The following is a 13,152-nucleotide window of genomic DNA, read 5'->3' as shown; positions in this document are numbered from 1 at the left end:
GTGGGATACTATGAGCGGCGACTGTAAGCAGTACAACCTAAAAACCCTTTTGCAGCATGTGCTTTTGGCTTGGTTGGCCGGTGGAGGTTGTAGGTGCAGAATCAAGTGACTACTGCTGGCTGTTACTGCAGTAGTAGTAGTAGTATGGTACGCACTAGCACTTGACACGATACTACCAGAAGTGTTCGTTGGAATCGGCCCTCCGTCGCTCGCTTGCCGGAGCTACTAGGTGTGCATGATCTATAGAGTCCCGGTCTTGATCGCTCGGAGGATTAAACCGCAGAACGCCCACAACTCGACCCTGGATGAAGAGGCGGAGAGGGAGATGACCAGGTGGTCAGGAACGATCATTTACAGTATGTCATGACGCCGTTATTCAAGGGAAAGCTCATACGTAAACTGGATATACAAGCGGGAAGCAACGGGCGCAGCGAGAGGACCCCCTTACAGTAAGCTTCTATTCCAGTAAGTAAGGGTGACTACAAGTCTGAACGTCGTATCCTCCGCAGCTAGTCGCTCAACAGCGCGTATGAAAAGCCGGATTCTGGAATACATTAGTCCAGGAGTAATTTGCTGCTATTAATAAGATGTCATATCATACGTAGTCACCCTCTCTACCTCCCCCAGCCAGGTGTGTGTATAATAAGGTGGCAGATAACAAACTGGAATTTTGGGTAATGCAGTAAAAGGTCTCGTCGCAATCCGGGCGGAATGCGACCGTACCCAAAGAAAAAAACACCGCTTCTCGTCCATCGTCCTTCCCTACTGTAGTGCGTACGATGGATGTCACTGAAATCAACCAAAGGGGTAGATACAAACGGTGATAGACGAAACGCACAACAAACAAACAAAGATAGGAACGGTCCTGTATTTCAACGTAAAATGAAAATAACGGCATTCAGATTTCGTACAACATCGGTTCGATATACCAAAAAAGGGGATACCAGCAAACCTACCATGAACCTTAGTCTTTATCTCCCAAACGAGGTCTTGTGGGATCAGAATTCCTGATAGGTTCAGAAATAGATTGCAATCGGATTTTTCGAACTGCGACATCTATCGGACATGGAGTGTGTAAGATGTCAAAGAGGGGTAGGTAGACAGAGTAACGACTACCTTCTCCATGCTTGGGCGTCTTTGTTCTTCCCCCTTCCCTAAATGACTCATATGGTTCCCGCAATCGACAACGAAGAGATCGATATATCTCCTTCGGCACATCTGGGTGTAAGGCGATTGATCGGTCGCTTCGTCGCTCCGTCCTTTCTCCTGAACAGAACGGAATCCCGTGCCGGTCAAATGTAAAGCGGTGAAAGAAGGAAGATCTTCTTGGTCAGCAACGCCCTGCCTGCGATGGTGATGTAGGAGGTGCCTGCCCACTAGCGCGCTGACGCCAGAATGGGATGATGACTCATTTCGGATCGTTCAGTATCCGAGATTCCAGTAGAACAATGGCGATACGGCGGCGAGGCCTTTTGAACCAGAGCGAGCACCGTGTGAGACCTGCTTCACACTGCTTTTGGAGACCAAGCGTATGATTTGGGGTAGGCGCATTAGAGACAACAAGCGGTTAAAGCTAGGCTTCGTGGGATACTGAATGAGGTGGGACGCTGCCGGTGTCTAAGTCCCGTCGAGGATTACGAACGCACTTCGTTGCTTGAGGCAGCATAGCTGTTGATAGTTTCTAGGTTTCCACGAAGATTAGTTTCGCGGTCGGAACGAAGCCGGTCATGTCGCATGAATTCGTGTATTTTTGTCATAGCGTAGACCGTTGATGACGTCTTAGGAAGGACTGGACTAAATCTTTGTACCCTTGTATCGAAAGCTCTCCCGTCAAGCACACGAACGCTCAAACATTTACTTCTCAGACTAAGTAATATCGCACAGACCAAATGACATCGTCTGCACTCTCATCTTTCTCTATCGATCCCGACTTTGGAATCAGAGACCGAACTCCAACTTCGGAGGGACAAGGATTGATCGATAATGTTTTGCACATATCTGAGCGGGTGTAGTCTAGCTGGTTGCGCTGGCAAAACAGACTGGGCGAATGCACACGCGAAAGACTCTGTGTCTTTGTGAGGCGGTCTGCGGCCCAAAGCAGTGCGAATGAAAGACCATCTCATCTATCTATCAATATGTGCCCTAGGTATGCAAATGATCCTCCTACATGATCCGAATTGGTGTTTCTATTCTGCTTTCTCTCATTCCTGTCCATCTCTGTACCGATGCGGATTACAGTAATGGCTCAACCATATCCTTCTTTTCCGCTGCAATCTTCCTTATCAATTGTGCGATCCATTTCCCGTCGAGCTATGATCACCGGAAGGGTCAGCCGTAAATCCTGTCACGCGATAAAGTCATCCGGGACCACCACTCACAGGTATAGAAGTTCCGTGGAATCCTGGTACAGTGCCGACACCCCATCCATCAGGTTTGAGCCATCTAAGAGCGAAACGAGCGAGGGTTAGTCGTCTCGAACAAGGCGCCGGTGTCAAGACACTCACTTGTCCTGGGTGAAGACCTCGTCTTTGTGGATGGAATAGTAGTCATGTCGCATGAGCTCGGCAACGGTTGCGTAGTCCTAGTCGTAACCGGGTCAGCAAAGCAGCGCGAACAGAGAACAGCAGTGAACTCACCCTGGCAAATCCACCCGGCATCATGAACTAAACGGATGATTTGCGAATCGTCAGTATTTACTGTGCCTAGCACCTCACCGCACACTCACCTCGAGGACTGCACTGCCTGGCTTCATCCATAAAGCGTGAGAGAGACCGTTCCCGTGCACACCCATGATGACCTGGAAACTATTAGCATTTACCGTACCTCGGACAGATGGATGGCCACTCACATCTGCTCTAAGGGCGAGACAAAACTACCGAAAGGAATTGATCAGCATTCCATTCGATCAGACTACTTCCCGCCATAGTGTCACACACCTGCTCAACCCTCGACTTGGTCTCCATCTGAACATCCATCCACTCAATCACCCCCTCCTCATCCAGCTGTTGCATCTCTTGACTCAACTGCTCCGCATCCTCACCCACCAACCTTCTCCCCGTCAATTGTCTGTTGATATACAACACGACAGGGACGTCTGGCGATTTTCGATGGACCGAACATCCTTTTGTCTGGACGAGTCGCTTCATCGATAATCGGAGGGGGTCCATCCATTGTAGAGGTGCTTCGAGGAGTGGTAAATCTGCCGTCATCTTGTTGAATCGCCAGGGGTTGAGACCTTTTTTGTGAGCGACCCATCGCTACGTAGCCAATGGACAACGGTCAGCATAGATACGGTTTGGCGATGCGGATGTTCTAGTAGCAGATGCGGTAGGCGTAGAGAAGGTCACACTCACATCAGTGATGGTGATTTTGTCGAACAAGAATGTCATTCCGCTATTCGCTCGATCTTCCCAGATTGGTGACTCCTCGATGGCCGTATTTGGCATCACAGATTGTTGGAACCATGCCGTGAGGCCTATGCGAGCGAACATGAGCTTTGTTTGCAGTTGCTTTCGGACTGAAACTCACCTGCTCGATCTCTCTACGAACATAGCAGGTCCATCGTTAGCGTATTCACTGGCTGTGTTGTGTAACACGCGGACACGAAGCACGCACCCAGTCGTCGGGTGTGGTACGATACATGAGTCGCGTAGGTAATTGTGTCTCTCCAGCCGTCGTCAAAACTCTCCAAGCTCCCAGGAACACCTCGCCAATGACTATGCGGGGGGTTTGTGAGTGATAGGGACAACACGAAAGGTCAATTAAGTATGATACGTACAATGGAAATAATGCTTCAGGAATGATACGCTGTTCTTCCCTTTCTCGTCATTGAAGAACATCTGTCGTAGCAGCATATGTCAGCCTTCATTGCATACAGCTCCCGCCCGCGTCCAGGTCAGCAATGATCACCACCACCCCCTCTCTCTCCGTCTCTCGCTACTATTTCGTCCAGCTCCGCTCAAGACTCACCGAAATGCCAACTTTTCTCACGGCCACTCCGCCCAACCCACTCAGATCATCCACTCCTGGAACCCATACAGCCCATCTATCTTTTCCAGCAGGGTGATACGTATGTCCATCATCGTCTGGATACGCTGACATGATCTTCTCCACTTCGGGGAGAGAGGAGGGGTCAGAGGTGATGGCTATGAAAGTGCCGTTGGAGAGGTAGAGGTTTTGGAAGTAGTCTGGTGGTGGCATAGATCAGCGCGAACTATCATCGTGCTGTCGGAGAGGACAGACTCACTAAATCCTGCTACACCTTCGACCCATGTTGTTTGCGGCAGGTTGATAGGATCACTCAGGTCTACAAACGAGCTATCGTCGACGGGTGTGACACCGGTGGCCTGCAGGAGGAGTCAACGTCAGTATGAGCTAGATCCCTAGGGATCCCACCCCGACCAAGCTCTGATGAACACTGGACTCACCTCAACCCTCGCATCTCCCTTTCTCGGCGTCCACCCTAAACCACCCCAACCCGTCCCATGCAAATCCAATCTTCCACCGACTGTACCCCCCTCACCACCGGAGCTTCCAACACTGTCCATTCCTAAAGCATGATAGACCGCGAACACCCCTAATGTCACAAGCACACCTGCGAGATATCTATTCCCTCTTCGTGTCGTCGCCATTTTCCCAAATAACCCGACTACTGTTGATGTTCCACCACTACCGACTATCCGAGAGGGCGAAGAAGATCTCGCAAGGGGTAGACGTAAATCGAATGGAAGTAAGTTGGTCGCGTCGCGAGGTGACTTGTTGTTCAATTGTGGAGATGAAGATCTTCTAGGTCGATGTAATGGTGATGGTGAAGGTGATCTCGACATCTGTATGAACCGACTAGTTTGTTGATTTGGAGACAAGCTTGAACGATTACAGGATAAGTGGTATAGGGTTCGTTAGGAGCGTGTTGTTCTCAGATATTTTGACTTGGCGCGTTCTCTCTGACGTAGAAGGGTAGGCGCGGCTATGGTTCAGATTCGTGGGCTAAAATAACCTCGCCCTTGCCTATTTCCAACTACCTTTGGATCATCCCCTACCTGGCCACATGCATGCCATGTCCATGATCTACTCCAACGTGGAGCATGCTTGCTTCCCACTATCTACTGCAGTCCCCATTACTACATCGCATCCATATCCTGTCCTTGGCTCAAACCTTAAACATGTATACTTATTTGCGCCCTGTACCAATTTCAGTACGCTCGACCAAAGGAGGGGGTAATCACCACCACACACACACACACAGTGATCCTCGCAAGGGCGCAGGAACGCGACGCAGGGTTCCTTTGCTCGGCCTTGGACATGTGATTCTATTTCAGTTAGGCATGTAAGTAGTAGCGTTTGGCCGCTGCTAACTGACACTGAATCACCGGCAACCCAAGTTGGATACCCCTTTGTTTATATGCATGCTTAGTATACGAGCTATTCCCCTATAGTACCCTCCTCATCACACTGACATCGCCTGCTCTGGCCTAGTCCATTCGCTGTTGCACACCCCGCTTCCCTCAACCAAGGTGTCTTCTCATTCCCATTCCTTTTCCTCTTCGCCCCTTTTTCTCTTCCTTCCTCTCTCTGCCACTAACAACCGCTGTGTGGTAGTCCCAGTCGCTTGGCTGACTTGGCTGATGTATACTAACACCTTACCCTCGGCTACCTTTTACAACTCACCAAAGCAGTCTCTCCGATCGTGTCCTGCATTGGGCGTATCAAAATGACCAACAAATGTCAATTTTCAAGACCAGCACTGATCATTATCGTCACAACACCACTCGCCGGGAAAAGGACAACCCATTGCTATCCAGAGTAATCTTTCCCCACTACCAAACAGGGAGCTGGACCGTGTCAACTTGCAGTGTGATTTCATAGAAGTCATGAAGACAACGTGACCTTGCCTGAGTACTATATATCGTACATATCTAATCACAATACTGAAATTCCTAATGCTATATGCACTGTCACGGTTTGGTATTCTACTAACAACTGTACTTGACTGTCAACCTCCGAACCCATCCACTACAACCTATCCAAGATGTCTGTAAGAGCATTGATGGCTCGCTCAATGCTTCTCCTCATCTCGTCCTTCTCCTTTTGGGTGAGGGGATGCAGCTGCATCCTGTCGGTGGCGATAGCTCTGACGAGGGTCTGGGCCGCGGCGATGGTAGGCGGGATCCTACAGGTTGTTTCCCGTCAGAAATTGGTCGAGGAGATACTAACAGTATATGTCCCCTTGCTTGCCCTACTCACCGTGTGTACAGATCCAAGCGACCGTGGGCACTACGGCGGCGCAAAACGTCAGCACATGTTCACAGCTCACGCGACGGCGGGTAACTCACACCGCATGGCGGAAGATTCGCACTAGCCATGCGTGTGCGAGGTTCAACTTCTCCCCATCGTTGACAGTCCCGATGATGGTGACCTCGGGGGCGGTCCTCTCGTTGCTCTCGTCGTTGGGTCGTGCGTCTTCCTCCATGTTTCGCAGCTGGTTGAGCGCGAATCGCTCAACGTCCTCTGGGGGGTATTGGCCCAGAAGGTATAGAAACCCGTTAAACATCGTGTACATGGCTGCGGGAAAGGTCCAAGCCTCAGCTATTGGTTTCGTCAGTGGAGATGCAAGTCGACTTACGGGTCATAGTGTAAGGAAGTGTGAATATGTTAAAGCTCGGTTGTTTCAATGTAGCTTTCTAAACCGCATTGCACAGGCACATCAGCTCATATGTCTCTCTCTCTCACACACGCACATACACACACACACACACATTGACCAAAGGAGCGGTGATCACCTCCCACACACAAATTGATCCTCGCACAGATCCCCGCTTCCGCCGTTTTCCCACGACCGTGACGACGCCTGAGACTTACCAGATCATCCCTTGCGGCGAGATTCAAAATGATCTCTAATCTTCGCTTCATTCAATATTTATACTGATGAGCTACTAACTGCTTAATCCCGCTCCCCCGATTCCTTACACACCGTTGCTGGTCGATGCGTCGACAAAAACATTGACGAACCACCTCCACTGCGTCACCCGCCAACCCCTCGAGAATCTCTCGGCGGAAGAAGCCCTCGACTTGGTCGAGTTCTCCCGTACCCGCTCCGGGTACGGTCACATTCTCCAAACGGTCCGAGCGCATGTGGACTCCACCGTCGCGTTCATACGTCCACCAGCCATTGCCAGCCGCAAAGATCTCATAAAGATCCTTCGACTGGCCCGAACCGCCATTTCCCACCCCCTTGCTCCACACCGTGATGGACCGCCTGGTCAACGGCCATTACGGTGCCCTGCTCAACTTGCAGGCCTGGACGAGATACGAGAGGGCCATGGTCGGCGCCGACATCTACAACGCACTCGACTGGTGCGTCACTCACGGAGGCCCAAACGGCATCCAAGGGTGCACCGATATCGTGTTGGTATTCCACAACATGGGTGAGCTCACTCACCTTCTCCCCCTCCCTCGAACATGAACTGACTACAACCAGGTATGACGGTCGAGGTCTGCCGCCAACGGAATGCATTCCAGGGCGTTGCGGGTGTACGTCAGTTGGTGACATCTTTCGCGGTCAACTAGTTGGCTTGAGAGGAGATGGTATAATAGATGGGAAAGTATCCAATGTTTTAAATCACTTATGTATCACAATTGCGCATTCATTCCTTCTCCCAAGTGCATGCCGGCATGGTCAAACCCATTTCTTCATTTCCATGCTACAATCTCATAACCACCATGTATCTATTCCTCTCCTTTTATATGACAACAAAATCGACTTGCGACACCCACCCACTCCCTAACCCATCCTCCCCTCCCGTGCCAAGCGCAATCTCATCTCCTTCGCTGCGTTCGCCAAGTCCTGCCACGATTCCCGCGCATCCTTGACCGCCACCGTCCCTTGTGGCTCTCCTCCCATCGTCTCCAACTTGGTCAATTTTCTCTTCTAGCTTGGCCACCGTGTCATCCCTGCTGAGATAACTCTTGGAGAACGCAAGCTGACCGTCAGAGTCATTGATCTCTCCAAAGGTGTTCACCAGCTCCTCCACCGCAGGACGATAAGCTGCTGCGTCGGCCACACCAGCAGTTACCACCCTTTGAAGGGTCTGATCGACACCTGATGATCCGTCGGCGGCGGTAGGAATCTCGACGTTGTCAACGACCGGCAAGAGCGCTGGTGGCTTTGCGATAAGAGACGACGCTCGTTCGATAGCTCGCTGGAAGGGGGATGCGTCCAAGCTGTTCCGAGTGGCGGCAACTGGCAACGGAGGCGTGTCATTGCCCTGAGCGGTCTCGACGGGCCCTCCTTGCCCATCATCGACGATCTGAGGACCATTCTCCTCGTCTTCCTGAAACGGTGACTCAACAATAGGCGGAGACAGGTTGATCGGCTCGTACAGGTCGTTGGCGAATTGAAACCCATTGGGTGAAAGAGGTACAGGGTCCAACCATGTCGATTTACTCTTGGCCCGATGTCTCTGCGCGGACTGGATGTCGAAAATTGGAAGCTGAACGACCTCGATCTCTTTTATATCTCAACGCCTTTTGATACTGCTCAGATCCCCACAACCTGAGATCCGCGGGAACGTCGGAGGCGAAGATGAGAGGAGCGCTCATCTCACGCGGTGGGAAGATACGATCGAGCCTCATCGGAGCATCTCCATAGCGGCAGTCGACGGCGCCATCGCCACATTGCAAGCAGGGTGTCCTCTTGATTCCACCTCCGGGTATCACTTGAAGCTCGCGAAACTCGCAAAGTGCCGGTGTGGTGAGGAGACTAGGCATGCAGCGCAATTGATGATGACTTGATGGTCTGAGTCAGTGATTTCGTTTCTCGTCGAGAAAAAAGGACGTGAAACTTACCGGTATGTCCCATCCAACGACTTGGTGTAGCCATACGCCTTCTGAGCGCAAGTTGGGTCACATCGAGGCAGATCCGAATTGCCGTTGATGACCTCGTGGTCGATTATAGCCAGGTCAAGACCTGTCACAATTTCTTCATTGCCATCGGACAATCCGGGACTCGGGTCCGGAAACATCGGTCGTGACACGGGGATTTCAACAATGACTTGATTGCCCGACTTCCGACGAGTCTTCGGTTGACGTTCAAGCAACTCGGATTCGTGCTCTTCAATGGTGAAGGGTTCGATGGCGACGAATGTTTGATGGTGGTCGTTCTCTTGTTCCAAGGAAGTCAATGCCGAACTACTCTGACTGTCGACTTGTCCGGCTTCAAGGTGATCACGGTTCGGAGTGATCTGGGAACCTTGGTCTGGGAAGAGGTTGCGACGAATGCATTTGATACTCCCACGTATGGGGTTTTAAATTCTTTTGTTGCGTGAGGTTTACGGCGATATGTTAGTACTCCACCTTAGTACGTTTCCGTTAATTGAAACACGGGGCGAGTATGCAACTGTAGCATCGAGTAAAGGCAGGAGGATTGCGTCTGGAAGAGGTGCGGCGAAGGGTTGAGAGGTCCATTACCGCTGGAGCCCACGTGATCGTAGTCTCAGAGTGAGAGCTTGTGACGAGCGGAAGTATAGGCAAAAGGTTAATACGGAGAAGAATGCGATCATTAATGGTACACTTGCTGTGAGATTACATATGCTGCACTGTTGATTATATTGCGTAGCGAGGTCGAACGAGCTACAGTTCTATTTCGCCCGCGTCTCTATCGCCGTTGGCTCGAAATCTTTCATTGCTCGTTCTCTACCGTGTGCTCCTCTCCTTTCTTGTCGAATATGTTGAGTCTAGATCGACAGGTTAGACTTTGTGCCCCTTTCAGCACATAGCTTTCAGTTCGCCGAGATCTGTACGGGCCAAGTATTTCAGTGACTGCCCAATTAGCCTCCTCCTCCTTGCGCGACGCCGGACCAGGAAGTCTATCTGTCTTCAAGGTGTTGTTCGAATTGAGGACGCTAGCTAGACAAGACAAGCCCGCTGAAATTGTCCGACGCTGTGGCGCCGCCCTCGCTGAGGTCCTGTGAGGCAAGCAAGCGAGTCGTCGTTGCTGCAACTCGAACCGACCTAGAGGAGTCCCTGAACGGACGCACAAATACCACACCTATACATTCCCAACGAGTCGACAAACGGCAGTTGCGACTAATCTGTTCAATAGGGGTTAGTAACCGGTTAATCCTGTCAGTGGCAGGGGCCCCGAAACGCACGATTCCGTTGTGGTAAGTCATTTGCTCATGCGGTCGGTCAAGTCTGTGGCATGCGAAAGCTTGACGAGCCTGTATCTGGGCCTGTGGTAGCATGCACAGGGGCCGTTTTAGCTGTTCTATTGGACCTTACATGTATACCTGCGGACCGTTTCTAAAAGATGCTGTCCAGCAGAGGTTACCTGATCAAACCAATCAATACGTTACGCCGCTATATGCGCTATTTCTGAACCTTGCCCAAAACCAGCATGCATAGCGCTTGATGTTTGGGGGTCTGTCGAACCACCTGCAGTATACATCAGATTCGCTGTGTTAGACGCTACGTCTGAATCTCACCGATTTTCAGCAGTTGGCAGTGTGATCAAAGTCATTAGCAGTGATCAGGTCAGTGCCACATTCGCGGTAAATTGGATATCGCCGAAATCCGGGTCCGCTCGTCACCTTTCGTGCGAAGTGTGAGAGCAGCTAGTGTCCGTCATGGTGATGATGATAATGATATCTTTAACAGCTTGAGATTGCTATATACCGTCTTCGAACAAACTCAAAATGGCCTCTTTCACCGGCGTGAGTGTCTCCCGAGTGAAGTCAGTGCAAGATCCTCTACTGACATCTCCCTTTTGTTCAGCGAATCCTCCGCTCCCCCCTCGTCCCTACCTCCATCCTCGCCTCCACACTCTACATGACGTCGACCTCGCTTTCCGCTGACGAAGGCACGACGTCTCGAGTTCGACCTGGTTTCTCCTCAACCGGCGAGAGGGTGAGCAAGCAGTGCTATCGTCATGGCAATATGCTGACTGAACTCTCTCATGTCGTCTCTAGCTGCCCATCTACCCCACTCCCGAGTCCAACCCTACTGTCACCCTCGTCGAGACCCCCAACCCGCTGGTCCCCTATATTACACAAAGTCGAGAATCCGTCTCTGGTGTGCTTGGCGAGGCGAGAGGATATGTCCAGACCGGAGTGTCCAAGTGGATCACCTTTGAGCGACGAGTTGAGCGTGAGTCGCAGCGATACGTTGAGCCCAGACCTGACTGACGATGGGTGTGACTAGGCGAGGTGAAATCGATCTTACCGCCTGACGAAGCTCTCAACCCCGGACTCATCTACATCCTTATCTCTGGTCTCTCCGGATCCGTCCTCACCCGTACACGATCTTTACCTATCCGATTCCTATCTCCACCCCTCTTCACCCTCCTCGCTTTCCCCTACTTCTTACCCAAGACATCACACAACATCCGAAAATACTTGTCCGATGTCGAGGATAAACATTTCCCCGAGTTCGCGGCGAGACACGACCATTTCGTCGGTACCGGGATTGCCCACTTCGGCATGTTGAGATCTAGGATAGAGGATGCCGGTGAAGATGCGAGACAATGGGGTCACAAGGCGTTTGAAGGTGTTGAGCAGACGACAGGATTGAGAGTTGGAGAGGTGGTTAGCAGGGTGGAGAAGGAGAAGGAGAGAGTGCAAGCTCAACAAGCGACAACGGTCGGACAACAAGAGTACAAGACGGTCGGATATGTTGTCGAGCAGAAACCCGTCGCCGAGGTGGTTGTCCCCGTATCCCCTGAAGAAGGGTCGAAGAGAATGATCTGATCTTAGATGACAAATATCATGCATTGTATATGCGATGGACTATTATACAGGGAGGATATGACATCCCAACATCCCTCTCCCTCCCCATCCGTTCCGCGGCGTCAGGCTCAACGTCACTCGTTCCTCCTGCCGCAGCACGAGAATTGCGAGGGTAGTCTAAGAACCAATATTAGCTTGCTCGTTACATTCCTTGATCTTCACTCACACCTTCAGACCGCGCTACCACACTGCCTATAGCTTGTATCCCACCCGGTGAATCAGCCGTCACCCCTTCGAAGGAATATATCAGGTCGGCCGGTCTCAACCCCTATGCTCAGAGTCAGCTTAATCCTTCCTGATTGGGTCAAGGCCACGCTCACAGCATCTGCAGCGGGACTGCCACTGGCCACAGTGTTCACTCTTGCCACCGGTCTTTCAGGCCACGATGGCTCCTCCCCAGCAGCAGAGGCGGGCTTATGCCCGTTGACCGTTTCCGAATGACCGTTCGGTTGAGCAGAAGAAGACGAAGACGGAGCGAAAGCGTTCTGCAATGCCAGACCCAATCTGTCGGTCACTTCTATTCTGTCATTTTGTAATCTGACGAGCGCAGAGCGAGCATGACGAATGGCGTACTGACCAAGAAGCGTTCGGATCAGCTTGACACTGGAGGAAAGATCATCGGAGAAACCAACGCACGATATCGATATCCCCTCGTGGGTATCCTTCTGGGTCTACAAGTGATGTTTGAGGTGTCGCGCCGTGCTACGTGTCGTCACTTCGTCAGCTAAGTAGACACAGGAGCAGTAGTTTCCAAGCGGCTCGACTCACAGAACTGAGAACATCTTTCAGGGCTTCCTGTTAATTGTATCGGACAATCAGCTAAATCCCCATATTGCAAACCTTGAGTTGCTCGTCCCCCGCACTCACTATCTCCTTCTCGATCTCATCTCTGCGCTGCATCAACGCCCGTGCATATTCTCTCGGTTCGTCGGGGTACGCCTCCGGGTGAGGTAAGGGGAGTGTATGGGCGGGAGGTTGATCCGCAGGAGGTTGGGGAGGCGGCCAGACTAAATCCATCGTGCGTGCGTTATCTCCTCGTATCTGTTAATGAGGGTGGGTAGATCAGTGAGGGTGGGTAGATCAGACGATTAGTGCTGTCAATACTATTGAGCTCGGAATAGCAAAGTTGACATTGATGATACCAGCTTCGCCAGCGTTTGATCTTCGTTTCCAGTTGCGCTCAGGCACGCTTCGCTCGCCACGTGGCCAGATTATGATGACGAGATTACTCTGATATCCGATATTAAGCTCGACCAACAATTCCAGATTTCACCAAAACGTAGCAATACAACTTCTACATCTTCAACATCGTATGCTCTTCATATCAAGAGTTCTTCGAATCGTTTCTCTAACGCCCCTCAGATATACTGCG

At 51.3% G+C, this 13,152-nt stretch overlaps 5 protein-coding genes across 5 annotated transcripts; 1 reads left to right on the top strand and 4 right to left on the bottom strand.

Moving 5' to 3' along the window:
- Positions 1–2,232: 2,232 nt before the first annotated feature.
- CI109_101653 (uncharacterized protein) lies at positions 2,233–5,086 on the bottom strand (the record flags this gene model as incomplete). Its single annotated transcript, XM_032002410.2, has 15 exons — positions 2,233–2,310; positions 2,379–2,442; positions 2,505–2,581; positions 2,637–2,663; positions 2,726–2,797; positions 2,849–2,872; positions 2,937–3,257; positions 3,354–3,475; positions 3,529–3,541; positions 3,616–3,716; positions 3,779–3,839; positions 3,970–4,187; positions 4,247–4,346; positions 4,428–4,863; positions 5,040–5,086. The coding sequence occupies 15 exons, from the start codon at positions 5,084–5,086 to the stop codon at positions 2,233–2,235; spliced, it is 1,761 nt and encodes a 586-aa protein (XP_031863347.2).
- Positions 5,087–6,012: 926 nt separating this feature from the next.
- CI109_101652 (uncharacterized protein) lies at positions 6,013–7,513 on the bottom strand (the record flags this gene model as incomplete). The annotated part of the gene is made up of 7 exons (XM_032002411.2): positions 6,013–6,169; positions 6,244–6,273; positions 6,333–6,561; positions 6,623–6,680; positions 6,859–6,903; positions 7,009–7,203; positions 7,367–7,513. The coding sequence occupies 7 exons, from the start codon at positions 7,511–7,513 to the stop codon at positions 6,013–6,015; spliced, it is 861 nt and encodes a 286-aa protein (XP_031863348.2).
- A 226-nt stretch (positions 7,514–7,739) lies between these two features.
- Positions 7,740–9,020, bottom strand: CI109_101651 (uncharacterized protein; the record flags this gene model as incomplete). Its single annotated transcript, XM_032002412.1, has 3 exons — positions 7,740–8,468; positions 8,569–8,794; positions 8,845–9,020. 3 exons carry the CDS (start codon positions 9,018–9,020, stop codon positions 7,740–7,742), a joined length of 1,131 nt encoding a protein of 376 aa, XP_031863349.1.
- A 1,671-nt stretch (positions 9,021–10,691) lies between these two features.
- CI109_101650 (uncharacterized protein) lies at positions 10,692–11,741 on the top strand (the record flags this gene model as incomplete). The annotated part of the gene is made up of 4 exons (XM_032002413.1): positions 10,692–10,709; positions 10,771–10,902; positions 10,965–11,142; positions 11,197–11,741. The coding sequence occupies 4 exons, from the start codon at positions 10,692–10,694 to the stop codon at positions 11,739–11,741; spliced, it is 873 nt and encodes a 290-aa protein (XP_031863350.1).
- A 42-nt stretch (positions 11,742–11,783) lies between these two features.
- On the bottom strand, positions 11,784–12,797 carry CI109_101649 (uncharacterized protein; the record flags this gene model as incomplete). Its single annotated transcript, XM_032002414.1, has 6 exons — positions 11,784–11,897; positions 11,947–12,048; positions 12,101–12,352; positions 12,417–12,482; positions 12,549–12,575; positions 12,648–12,797. 6 exons carry the CDS (start codon positions 12,795–12,797, stop codon positions 11,784–11,786), a joined length of 711 nt encoding a protein of 236 aa, XP_031863351.1.
- Between the last annotated feature and the right edge of the window lie 355 nt (positions 12,798–13,152).

Source organism: Kwoniella shandongensis, chromosome 3, assembly GCF_008629635.2.
Source record: "Kwoniella shandongensis chromosome 3, complete sequence".
NCBI classification, from domain to species: domain Eukaryota; kingdom Fungi; phylum Basidiomycota; class Tremellomycetes; order Tremellales; family Cryptococcaceae; genus Kwoniella; species Kwoniella shandongensis.
The sequence above is the reverse complement of the archived record's forward strand: the minus strand, read 5'-3'. Positions and strand labels throughout refer to the sequence as shown.